Source organism: Camelina sativa, chromosome 13 (genome assembly GCF_030686135.1).
Source record: "Camelina sativa cultivar CO46 ecotype springtype chromosome 13, ASM3068613v1".
In the NCBI taxonomy this organism is placed as follows: Eukaryota; Viridiplantae; Streptophyta; class Magnoliopsida; order Brassicales; family Brassicaceae; genus Camelina; species Camelina sativa.
This window is the reverse complement of record NC_141892.1, coordinates 92,797-105,669: the sequence shown is the minus strand read 5'-3', so window position 1 is coordinate 105,669 and position 12,873 is coordinate 92,797. Positions and strand designations below refer to the sequence as shown.

At 31.9% G+C, this 12,873-nt stretch overlaps 1 protein-coding gene and 2 long non-coding RNA genes across 3 annotated transcripts; 2 read left to right on the top strand and 1 right to left on the bottom strand.

Annotated features, from left to right (window-relative positions):
- Positions 1–1,204: 1,204 nt before the first annotated feature.
- LOC147929061 (wound-induced protein 1-like) lies at positions 1,205–1,909 on the top strand. Its single transcript, XM_087482101.1, has one exon. It carries the CDS (start codon positions 1,343–1,345, stop codon positions 1,811–1,813), a length of 471 nt encoding a protein of 156 aa, XP_087338227.1. The 5' UTR covers positions 1,205–1,342; the 3' UTR covers positions 1,814–1,909.
- A 2,698-nt stretch (positions 1,910–4,607) lies between these two features.
- On the bottom strand, positions 4,608–6,121 carry LOC147929060 (uncharacterized). Its single transcript, XR_015578942.1, has 2 exons — positions 5,583–6,121; positions 4,608–5,121 (listed from the first exon to the last, which is right to left on the bottom strand). It is a non-coding gene; the product is annotated as an uncharacterized LOC147929060 (long non-coding RNA).
- A 3,280-nt stretch (positions 6,122–9,401) lies between these two features.
- On the top strand, positions 9,402–11,466 carry LOC147929059 (uncharacterized). Its single transcript, XR_015578428.1, has 2 exons — positions 9,402–9,973; positions 11,299–11,466. It is a non-coding gene; the product is annotated as an uncharacterized LOC147929059 (long non-coding RNA).
- Positions 11,467–12,873: the final 1,407 nt, after the last annotated feature.

Here is a 12,873-nt window from a genome sequence, read left to right as displayed (position 1 = left end):
CTTTTATAATACTACAATGAGCTTCAGTCGTGATTAAAAAAATACTACAAGCTTAAGTCATCTTGCAAATGCAAAGTTTCGTAACCCCTGAAAATGCGACTCTTCAGTTTTCACAATCATATCCCACAAGGCAGAAACAAGACACTACTATATTGTTTTACTTTATACTTACTGTATTATGAAAAGAAACTTACTTTTTCAAAAAAACCAAAAGTTGTATCACTAAGAAACTACTAAATATTTGTATAAATTAAGAAAATTCTTGTTTTTTTTTCTAAGACCAAAAAGGTTTTTTTTTTTTTGGGACAAAGACCAAAAAGGTTAGATATCACTAAACCGACTAAAACGTTGTTCTTTCATTTTATATTGGCTGGCTCACTTATAACAATAGTTGGACGAATCTAGTGGGAAGATTGAGACATATTCTGATTGTTCACTAGAGACAAAATTAATTATAAATTTATAATAGATGTGTATGCACTATGCAGTATGCATCTGGTTCAGGTTCCAACTATGAACTATTAAGCAAACTTAGTTACTAGTAATTAACTTATTTACTTGGAGAACGACATAATTAAAACTTTCCAAGCGAGCTTGGTTTTGTTAGACGGTTGGTTTATATCGATCAACTACTACTTTTTTTTTTTTTTTAATTTAGAGGTTTCAGGCCTAGATCCGTACACCTCCTCAAACCATCGTCTCTTAAACCTCCGAACTCTAGACTTTACCAAAGAGTTTTATAGTAGAACTATCACGCTCGGTAATAATAAAAAAAAAATAGAACCATACTCAGAAATAAATCATTTAGAAATATATGAAAAATGTCTTATTGAAATTGAGAAAGATAGAACCATACTCCGAAATAAAACATTTAGAAATATTTGAAAACTATGCCTACTAAATCGAATACTGGATTAGTTCAGATTACAACCCATAGCAACGTATAATGGTATTTCGTGATCAACAACCATCAAACCATATGTAGGATCATATTTGATATCAAAAGATGAATGCGAGCAACAATTTATTAGAAGTAATTTCAGGGGATTACAAACCAAACAATATGATGTAATTTTAGAGGATTAGTCAGAAAACAACTTATATAATCGCGACTATCACCGACAAAACAAAATCATAATTGAAAAAAATATATATATACTAATAAACAAGTACTCGACGATTGAAAAGAGAAGCAAGCCATGAAATGACCCTCTCTACCGTCACCGAGAGGATTTATGTTGACTATAAAAGGAACTGAAAACTAGACAAATACATACCCAAAAACTAAAACCTCTCTCTTCAGATTCTATCCTATTCTAAGTTTCAAGAAAAAAATTAACAAATGAAAACACACAACGTAGAGACTTTGACAAACCAGGGAACCATAGAGTTACTCTACAGGGCGTTGCAACAAGGAGACGCCTCAACGGTAGCCAAAGTGGTGGCCAGTGATGTGGAATGGTGGTTCCATGGACCGCACCATTGTCAACACATGATGAGGCTACTCACTGGGGAACCACCTAGCCAGGTTTCGTTCAGATTTGAGCCAAGTAGTGTACAAGTACTAATGCCTGCAGGTCATGACTGCGTGATTGCAGAAGGGTGGGAGGGTTCAAACGTGTACTGGGTTCACGTGTGGAAGTTGAAAGACGGAGTGGTCACTGAGCTAAGAGAGTATTTCAACACATTGCTCACTGTTACAGACTGCAGTCTTGGAGCAATAGGATGGGACATGGGGCGTTGTACGGTTTGGGAGAGCGTACCGAAGGACCTGGGTCGTGGTTCGTTGCCTAGCTTGCTGTTAGCTATTTAACTATAGACTAGAGATTAAAAGCAACATAAAGTTTGTGTCCGGTGGTTTATGATTTGCCTATATACATTATGTTCTAAAAAACAGTGTGTTGTGAAACGCAAGTTGTATATATATATATATATATATATATATATATATATATATATATATATATTATTTTGGTTCTAAAAATTGTCTACTCATTTTCAGGTTCATCACATAATCATGCATCAGCAAGTGTAATTGAATTCAGAATAAAATCACTTTCGTTACCTTGATCCAGTCACTTGACCATCGGATATATATAATTGAACTTTGATTTCTATTTAACGACAATGAAAGAGCACGTCATGCTGCCAACTTACTTGAGTCACTCCGACTCCAGAACGAGCAAGCTGCTAGCCCCTGAGGTTCAAGCAAATATAGTTTGATGTCAATGACTGGAGTCTCAAGAGAAGATGAGAGTATAAGAATTATGAAATGTTGTTACTATTCAAAACTCTCAAGCCAGAAGATTCAGAGACATGTATAAAAGAGATTGATAAGATCGACCAAATACGAGATAAACGGACAACTAATCAAGATTATGGAAATAATGAAGATATGATTATAGGGAAATCAAGAAAAATCTGGAAGATTCTTCATAAATGTCAATATATATGATAATTTAGGAAGTTTACCTTTAATAAGTCAATATGATAATTTAAGATCTCCTAACAACCTGGAGCCAAAACAGACGTAACTCGTAAGAGTTTTCCGAGCACTCTATTCACCTCTATCACACAGACACTAAACCTAGAGAACTCAAAACGTGATAAATTGTAAAATTGTGAGTCGTCGATCGAGGCTTCTTTATGGGCCTTTATTGGGCCTCCGAAGGAAAAGGGTTAACTGACTTACATTACATATTGTTATTATACCACAAATTATTGGGGTTGCTTTACCAAAGCACTGCAACGTTCAAAATTTATCCACAAAATGATGTGAAGCTTAAATGTGAACCAAAAAAAAAACTGTATGATGTGAAATGTTAATTCAGTTTTCTGTATTTAATCGAGTTTTCCAACTTATGCTACAACAAAAGTAAATTTTTATTTTTTGATTTTACTCTGATGTAGGTAGAAAACTTACAATTATATCATGCTAACAGTTGCCGTTGTATACATTCTTTTTGACAAACTAAAAACAAGTAATAGGCTTCCAGGGATGTAGCCTTGAATAATACATGTAGATAATGTAAATGTATTGATATTTAGATAAATAGAGGAGAACAGCTCAGATTAAACAACAGATATTTGACAATATAATTAACACTTAACACTAATTAAGCGTGACAATAGAATATATACATAAAGTCTGATCTGCGTCACAACAGTAAGTTCGCATTTCTGTGTAAGTGCCAGATTTAGTGTGATACATGTCTGCCACCTACTATCTCATTAATTTTTAATTAGCCTTGTCTAATCATATTATTATTTAGTAGTCCATGCTTCAAAATCTTCACACTATTATCTATATAAAAAACCATTTTTCAGATAAGAAACTAAAAAAGGTATTAAATATCATAAAGAATGTCACAAAAAATAAGCAGTTTAGTCATCCAATTAAGGATAGAATAATCAAACCTAATTATACATCAATTAATTTAAAAAACTGATTATTAACGAAACATATCAATATTTTATAGCTAATCAAATTGAATAAGAAATACTTATATCGAATTAACTTATCTTTTAAATTGAATCCCTAGTAGTAGTTTAATTGGGATTTGATTTACTTTTTTTTTTTTTGGCAAACTGGATTTGATTTACCTAGGTTTCTTGTTTTTGTTTTCTTTTTCTTTATTTTCGGAAATAGTTTGATTTACAAACTTTTTCAAGTTCACTGATGTTATTTTTTTTAACCGACAGGTTAAAAATAAATAGTACACAAATTCGTTTCTTTTACGGTTTAATTAATTTGGTTTTTTTTTTTTTAAATTGGATTATGGTTTGAACTTGAATATAAGAGAATAAAAATAATTTGGTATAAACAGAACCGATTCAATAATTTAGGAGAACTATTTGTGCATCGGTATAATTTTGTTGGGATAAAATCATAATTTTGAAAGAAGTTGAGGTAGCAATATTGGCTATTTTTTAATAAAAACATTTTTTTAAAAAACTATATAGAGACCTTAAAATAATTGAACCGACAGTTAAAAGTGTTTTGTGCTCGTTGGTGAGATGTCCATTAAATATGTCTGAATGACAACCCATATTTACATACTTTGCCTTCTATATTTCAAACCAGCTCCATGACCATTACAATAGGAAAACTGACATATTATCAATAGCTTTTTTTTTTCTCATCTAAGAGACTTTATATTCTAGAAGATAATAAATAAGGTCCAGAACCATCGCTATTTTAATTTGGTATAGCCAATTACAAGTATGATGATATTGATTTAATCGCGTAATAGCCAAAAAAAAAAAAACCGTAACTAATTAAATGATGGAATGCAACATAATATTTCTTAGTTGGTAACTAAAAATTTGACTGCGAATGTTATTTTTCGATTGTTGGATTAATTTTCTGACACAAAAGTAAAAATTTGACTGCGAATGTTATTATTTTTCCATAAACTATCAATATACCTTTTTAACTGAAAAAATATTATACCTTAAATATAAATATTAAAAGATTTAAAATTAGTTTGTCTCTACAAATTTGGATGATCAGATTTGTTGAAGTTGTGGTTAACCAAAACTAGAATGGGAATGTATAATAGAATTGCGTCTCGATCAAATCTGCAATTTTTAAGTAAGAATAATGATTTTTGTTTTTGTAGGCAAATCAAACTTTCATTAATTTTAGAGAAAATTACAGACATTATACAGAATTATTGAAACACGATTATTACATATACAAATGTATACATTGAGAAAAATGCAGAAAAAGGTAGATTGACGATGCTTTCCAAAGAGTAGCCTTACTCGCTAACCAATTGTATGATTGGTTATTGTCCAACTTCATATTTGATTTCTCTTTGTTACGATTTGCATCCAACATCTTGTGGCTGATTTTCTTTTTTGTGAACCGTAGTTGTAAACCCGATATGTCCAAACATAACTCCGAAATATAGACATAATGGTACCAATGCATCCGTACCAAAGTCTTTCTAATAAATCTTACCTCTGTAATTTTCTTTGACATAAACATGACTAGCATCAATGTAGTAGTAGTCACCATCGTGATATCTTTTAAGAGAAGCTTCTTGCTAAAGTTCAGTAAACCTCTAAAACTTACTATGGAGAACCATAGTCCTTTGTTTGATCCCAAACTATGGCCTACAATATCATCAACAACACCCAACCATCAAAGGATTTTAGTAGTCATAGTCACAAGTTTTTGATTCTGCTAATGTAGTATAACTACCATGAGAGACAATCGAGTTGTCTCCATCTCTTGTACAACTTCGACCAATAAAGTACCATGAGCATCATCAAATACATAACTGATTTCGTGTAACTCCATCATGATAATAGGTTCCCTTCTAAACATTATTAATGCATTCCTCAAACTCCACATCTGACCAAATATCATATATTTGCGCCTATACTTGATCAAGCCCACCTTTAATTTCAAAATGCCAGTATAGCAATAGCCAAATTGATATAGCCATAAATCCATCACTCAATCGCTAGAATAACTCACATTCACTCCCGGATCCCATATCCTACTTTGATCTTTGTTTCTAAGATTGAAGAAATACAATTGAGATTGAAGGATTCTAAAGGATCGAAGAAACCTTATATTGGTGATGAAACGACGACCATCAATCGGAGATGGAAAGAAACTGACATAGTTACTCTTGGGCCAAGGCTTGAATAAGGTCAGAAATACACTCTCCCATAAGGAGAGAAGGGAGACGCGAGTTTGAATAGAAATCCAACCGCGACAGAAACGAAACGAGGCAATCTTTTCCGAACTCAAATACGAAACCCCCAATGAGTTTTGAGTGTGATGAAACACCACATAAGCCGATATGATGCCAGTATTGAGACGGTAAAAACAAACGAAAGTTGTTAGACTCAGATCTTTTCATACCATCATGAGAAAGAAGCAAGCGTTGGAGATTTGGAATCTTTGATTTGCCAAAATAATTAACTTAAAACTATACATAAGGGAAGATTGAAAGACGAGAGTTAATAGAAAAGGACCCACCGACGCCAAAGAAGCCGGCATCGGCCGAAAAACTATGGAAGCCGGTGAATTTTTGATGAACCGTCTCCTTTGGAAATATCGCCTCAGAGAGAAACCGCTGAGTTCCTTCGAATAATGATTTTTTTGAAGTAATAATGATAATAAGGAAAATATTACTTAGAAAACTCATCCACTCAGTCTAATCTCCCTTTGATATACGCTAAAGATATAAGAGGCTTCATAACGTGATTTGTAATCAATAATATGGTGTTTTGTTCACCAAAATAGAATAAAAATAATAACTAGCTATATCTAGTTATTGGCTTATGTCCCAAAGTTTCTTTAAGCATAATTGACTAATTTTCACTTTTTAGGTTTTCTAATATATTCTCTCAATTGGTAGATTTAAACTAGAAAAATCAAGTTAATAATGAGCGTGATGTCAATTTTACTTTACCAATATAAATAATCAAATGGATGTATGTAAATTTGAAAGTAGTGTTGTCTTTTGCTTAACAATTAAAAAAAAAAACTTTTTGGCGCGACTTCCGTTATGGAATTATTCTATTTATATTACATATTGTATTCTCTCCACTCACATCTCCATCACTCTTCTCTTTTACAGTGGAATGTCACGTGTCGTTCCCATGATTCAAACAGAATATTCCTTACCAATTAGCAATATATATACCAATACACACACTTCTTTTGAAATACAACTACAAATCGATCATGCAAAATCAAGAACTTTCGTATACGGTTTCAATATTAGGCAGTTAATCTATCAGATACAAGTCCAAATTTAAGTCTCTTATTTTCAGACTCATAGATCAATACTGGACAATGCATGGATAGTCAGTCGTCTGGTTTAATAGAAGCTACATATAGATTCTAAAAGAAATAAATATATACTGTATACTGTTGTTTAACGGCCTGCTGCTTATATTCATTCTCGAGGGTATCTTACACTAGTATTGTGTATCTCATATTAACAGTATTTATACATCTATATATACACGGTCACATATCACTATCTATATATATTCAGGTCCATGCAACGCAATAAAAACTTTTGAAAATCGAGTCATTGTTGAATTGTGTGCTCATAGGCTGTTAAAGATTTCTCATGATCTCTTGACGGGGACTTGTATTTCAGTCACTACATCCCATCTGTGTTGTCTTTTTCTTTTTACAATTCACTTCCTTTTTTTTTCCTCGATAAAATGAAAACAAAAAATGTGTTTAAGAAAAGCTAAAGTGAATTAATCCTCATGGTCATAGACTATTCGTTGATCGAAAAAAAGATAATTAGTTGAATTGGACATTATAGTGAGAAACCACGAATTTTCCTTAGTTCTATCAAGTCTTTATTAAATAATTAAATTTAATTAATCTTAGCCTACCAGGTTTGACAAAATTAATTAACAAAACCTGATAATTATCAATAGCTCTTTTTTTTTTTTTGTGAAATATCAATAGCTCTTTATCTATGTGAAAAAAACATACAAAAATTATGTCGAATGATATGTGTGCTTGCATAATTTTGGTGGCTGTTCGGATTCTGCATCCAGTTTTCATGATCATTATATTGAGGTTTGGCCATTTCTGCAAAAAAATAAACATTTTTGTTAAATACGTTTTTTTTTGGGTTTGGCTGAACATATTACCATTTTCTTTAATTTTTTTAGATCATAAGATATTCCGAACACCTATATAGAGATCAGAGTGATTATTATGACTATTGAAATACATATTTTAAATTTAATTGAAATTCCTATATAAATATAAAGAGAAAGCATTGAAATTAGGGGTAAAGAATAGGAAAAGAGAAATTTAAACGCACAAATAAACTGTTTGAAGACAAGAGAAGCATCTCAATGATTTTCACGAGATAGGACCTAGAATTTGGAAGTGGACTTTGATCGAGACTCTATAATAGGGTGGGCAATTTTCAGTCCCACATTGTCATTTCTCATTCCTCACCAATATACTGTATTTTATGGAAATTAAGTCAAAATTACCTGACAATTATATTCATTACTATTATCGCCAAAAATAAAATTAGTAAGTAGTAGTACTATATTGCAATAACATCTACTATAAGCTCCCAAAAAAAAAGTAAATATGGTCTCAAGGTAATGTTATACAGTTAGAATTGAATTAAATGTATGCAACAAACAATGGTAGCTGAGGGTATATTATATATAACCAACCCAAAAGAATAGTTATCAATGAACAACATATTGACAAAAAATCTATATATGTGTATACATGAGATATAAAGAAAATACTATCACCATGTGTATATATGGAAGAAGGGAAAAATAGCAAAGTTGGTTCAAATACATTCCTCGTTTGTTACCGCCAAAACTAGCTTTCGCCATATAGTTATAATTTAACATTATTATGTCAATTAAAAAAAATTGAACATTATAAAATATGGAACGGAAGAAAATTGATCAAAAATAGATATATTTTACATTGAAAAGTAAAATAAACGCTTAGTTTGAAAAAAAAAAAGTGATTAGTTAGATGAAACAGATAAAGAAAAAGGAAATGGATTTGATATAATAATAATTACGACAGCATGATTCTCTCAAGTCCTACCTTAATGTCGAAAAAGAAAAGTCATTGAGCTGTCGGATGGTACTCTTTAATGATTTCACCAGAAATATTTCTCTATAAATAGAGAAAAATTAAAATCTCTATCGTTTTATTTCGTGTGCAAAAATTAAAATCTCTACCTAATTCCAGTATTAACCTCACTTTTTTTTCTTTTCAATAAACGATTGGCTGCAAATTAGTTCCAAACATGTACTAACTATCAAAAGAAACCTCATATAGTAATTGACGTTTACATACGAATATACGGAGTGGATTAATAGTCTTGACATCTTGTGGTTCTCAAGAACATTGTTTTAAAAATGCGTATATATATATATATGCAAACAAACACACACACACTCACTTTCTTTAATATATACGTGTATATACGCAAACATACACACTTTCTTTTGGGGGTTTTGGGTAGCATGTTCATGGGTCAGCATGCTGTCTCCATTATCTTTTTGATGTATATTTAGGTTTTATTATGATAAATTCAAATAAATGCTGTTATCTGTCAATTAGAGTAACAACAAAAGTAAATGGTAAATGATCAATTTTGGAATCACGGTGTCAAATATAAAACCTAGCTACAAGATATGCATAATATATAGTTGAAGAGAGTTTTAGTGTCATGTAGGTATATAAAAAAAATCTAGTGTCACAACTCATCACACATGACACAACACACGCACAAACGAATACGCGAAAACAAAAACGTATTTTTCTATGCACCCTTAGCTAAATAAATTTGGGCAATTAAAATTAATTAATCAATATTTCCATTTGCTATAAATGAGAAACCACTAGGTACATTTACTTGACTCTCTCTCTCTCTCTCTCATCCTGGTCTCTCCCTCTCTCTCTCTTTCTCTTTCACTCTCCCTCTCTCATCCTGGTCTCTCTCTCTCTCTCTCATCCTGGTATCTTTCTCGCTCATCCCGGCCTTAGTTGTTCTGTGGTCGGAGAGATAGGAGTGAATGATGAAGGTGTGTGCTGAGCAAGATGGAGAAGCAGGGCACGTGCATTACTAGCTCATCTCGTTTGCATATATATATATATACAAACCTCCAAATGTATGTATGTATGTGTATACATACGTACGGAAATATGTGTGGAGTGTGATAGTGAATGAGTTAGTTCTTCATGTGCCCATCTTCCCCATCATGACCATTTCACCTTGATAACGTTGGCGACGATGATTCCAGTGTTAGTCATTTAGTAGTACTGACGCCCTGCACGCGGGACTGGTTTTGTATCTTTAAACACACACGTGTGTTTGTGTACGAGCTAGATTGCTTATTTTGAGGAAGTAGATCGAAACCCTGCAAAAGTACCTATTCTACGTACGTACCTACGCAAGGGAAGCTTGGTCTTTGGAAATATGATCAGGTACGTAACAAAATTATATGTAGATAATTAATTATATACTGTACTATATATTATCACGCGCGCATCTTGATTGGATTCGCTTATATTATTACGCGCGCATCTTGATTGGATTCGCTTATATAATAGTTGTTCTTTTAAATGGAAATTTACAATAAGATATATGTAGCTAATTCTTCTGGAGTATGTTGTAAGTTGTAACTATAAAGATTACGTACCGAGTAAAAGATAAGTAAATTAATGGATTAGTGGAGCATGCGTCCAAAAAAAAAATTTAAGTAAAGATTATGCAATTGCACTTGCTGGTTTCGTTACCTTGTTTGCTCTTTTATTTTCCGTCCACGCGCGTGTTTACTACAATAACAACCATATATTAGTATATATATATTAAAATGATTTGAATGATATAATAGTTTTTTTTGGGGTTAAACAACTTACAAACACACGATACAAAAATACACTTTCAAGGCGTGAATACCACTTCTATCTTTCTTTCTTTTTTAATTGTTTATGATTATTTTTGAATGTTGTTTATAATAATAACAAAAAAAGAAGTCAATGTCTCTATTGATTGATTATCATTTCTCAATTTTCTTTTATCTTCAAAAATCTAATTTATCAACATTAAAGATAATATTTATATATTAAAAAACTCTAGTTTCCAAAAAACTAAAACCATACTCAAATTTCATAATGAAATTTTCTCAAATAAAATCCACCTCAAATCAAACCAAAAAATATTTCATAATGAAATTTCCTCAAATAAAATCCACCTCAAATCAAACCAAAAAATATTTCAATATCCACCTCTATCGCATATTCGTAATCACATCAAAGTTATACTTAATCAAAATTACGAGTAAATAAAAATGTTCATGATGTAACATCAAAACTACGAGTAAATAAAAATGAAGAAAATAGTTTGACCTATGGGTTCCTAGTTTCAATCTTTTCATCAAAGAAACATCTTTATTATTCTTACTCCATCGTGAAGCTTTTTGAACAAAGATAAAAGTGTTATTTACTCTTTTAGTCTTTTAGTCTGCATTTTCAGTATTTGTAAAACTATAACATCTCTTCTTCCAAACGATAAGTCTTGCCTACAATCACAAGTTAACCTCTTACTCTTTATCTTCCGTCACAACTTTTTCATTCTCAACATTGTCTCCACTTGTCTTAACCTCTGACTTTGTATCTTCTGTCACAGCTTTTTGATCATCTTTTTTATCTCAGTATCTATCTCCATTTTCTTTGGTACAGACATATCCTCACATTTCATAACTTCTTGTGTTTCCTTACCTCCATAATTCTCCTTCTCTTTTTTCCAGCCATAGCCTCTGTTGGCTTTTCAAGAAAACAAGTGTTGTTTGCTGTTGGATATACGGTTGCCTTTGTATCTTCCCCCATATGTAAAGACAGTTCAGTAGATCCTTTCACCTAAATACACTTCTTGTTGTAATCAAAGCATGTGGATGAAAAATAAGTTCATAAGATTATATTGCTGCAACAAGTAGAAATTAATGTTACGTATAAAGAAACTCAACATCTGCCGAACCAAATCCAGACCCAAGGAGTAGCAAAAAAGGAATTCAATCTCATAAAAATGCATTGACCTCACACTGACATATATGCATCAACAAAAAACTAACTCCACATAAACAAAATCCAGAAGTTGGCTAGTCAACAATAAAAGAAAATTAATTTAGATTTCATTTGTGATCTATAATTATCTCTTATTCCCACTTGAGATCTGAAAAATGAACAACTAAATGGAATTTTGATTGGAGAATTCGAGATTACACAAAGAGTTCGAAAATCAAGCAAGTCATTTAAAAAACCAAATCTCAAATCTCAAAGGTTCATCATTTATCCTCACTTCAAATACATTCTGGAGAAGCAAAAATTATTTAGGTAAGCTGCTTCGTGAGCATTACCTCTTTGAGAACACAAAGCACATGAATTAAATTCAAAATTTTACTAATCAATTAAAGTCGATCTGAATCTGGAGAAAAATGATTGAAGATTCACTTACCGAGAATCAAAGAGGAGATATGTACATTGACGCATGCACCTCTACAGTTCTTCTTCTCCTTCCTCTTCACCCTCGTTATTGTTGTTTCTTCTATGAATTTAACTTGCAATACTACAATATTGTAACTTGCAATATTCGACAACAACATCATATGAGAGCTGCCAATTACAAATCAATTAAAATCTAAATTACAAATCCAATTAGAAAAGAAGAAGAAATCGCAAACGACACTTAAAAGAAGCTCGTCGGAATCGAGGTTGATTCCCATGTAAACCCTCCTAGAAGTACCACAACCGATTAATTCCCCATTCCTACACCGAATCTACGACGGTTCTTCCTTTCTAGGATCAGGAAGTCCAGGAGGCGGCTTTGTCGAGAGGCCGATATGAGAGCTACGAATACTTGAGTTAATCTTCCCGACGAATCCGCTAACACCTTCGCCGCTACTACCATCGTTTTTGGCTATAAAAATATACAATACTAAAATTGGACGATAGAAAGAAGAAGAAATCAATGTGTTATTGTCAAAAGAAAGATGAGTTGTATTAATTGTTATAATTTGATTGGTTACAGATTTTTTCTGATGTGTCAAAAAAAATATGAGTTGTATTAATTGTTATAATTTGATTGGTTACAGATTTTTTCTGATGTGTCAGTCTCTGCTTCATTACAAAAGCTGAGCTGTCACCTGGTAAAAAACTAAAAAGTTTTATTGTATTGATTTATAAGTATGTTGTTGAGTCGTACTTATAATAACTTTTTGGATTCTTCTCCTAATTAAGATCCCTTCTCCGCAATCTCATTTGCATTTTTCAGATCTAGATTAACGTTTTCGACGCATTAATTACCTTTTTTTCTAGCATACTAGCAT

What these genes read in the sequence shown, in the direction of transcription:
- LOC147929061 (XM_087482101.1), top strand. Translation starts at nt 1,343, where the DNA reads ATGAAAACACACAACGTAGAGACTTTGACAAACCAGGGAACCATAGAG.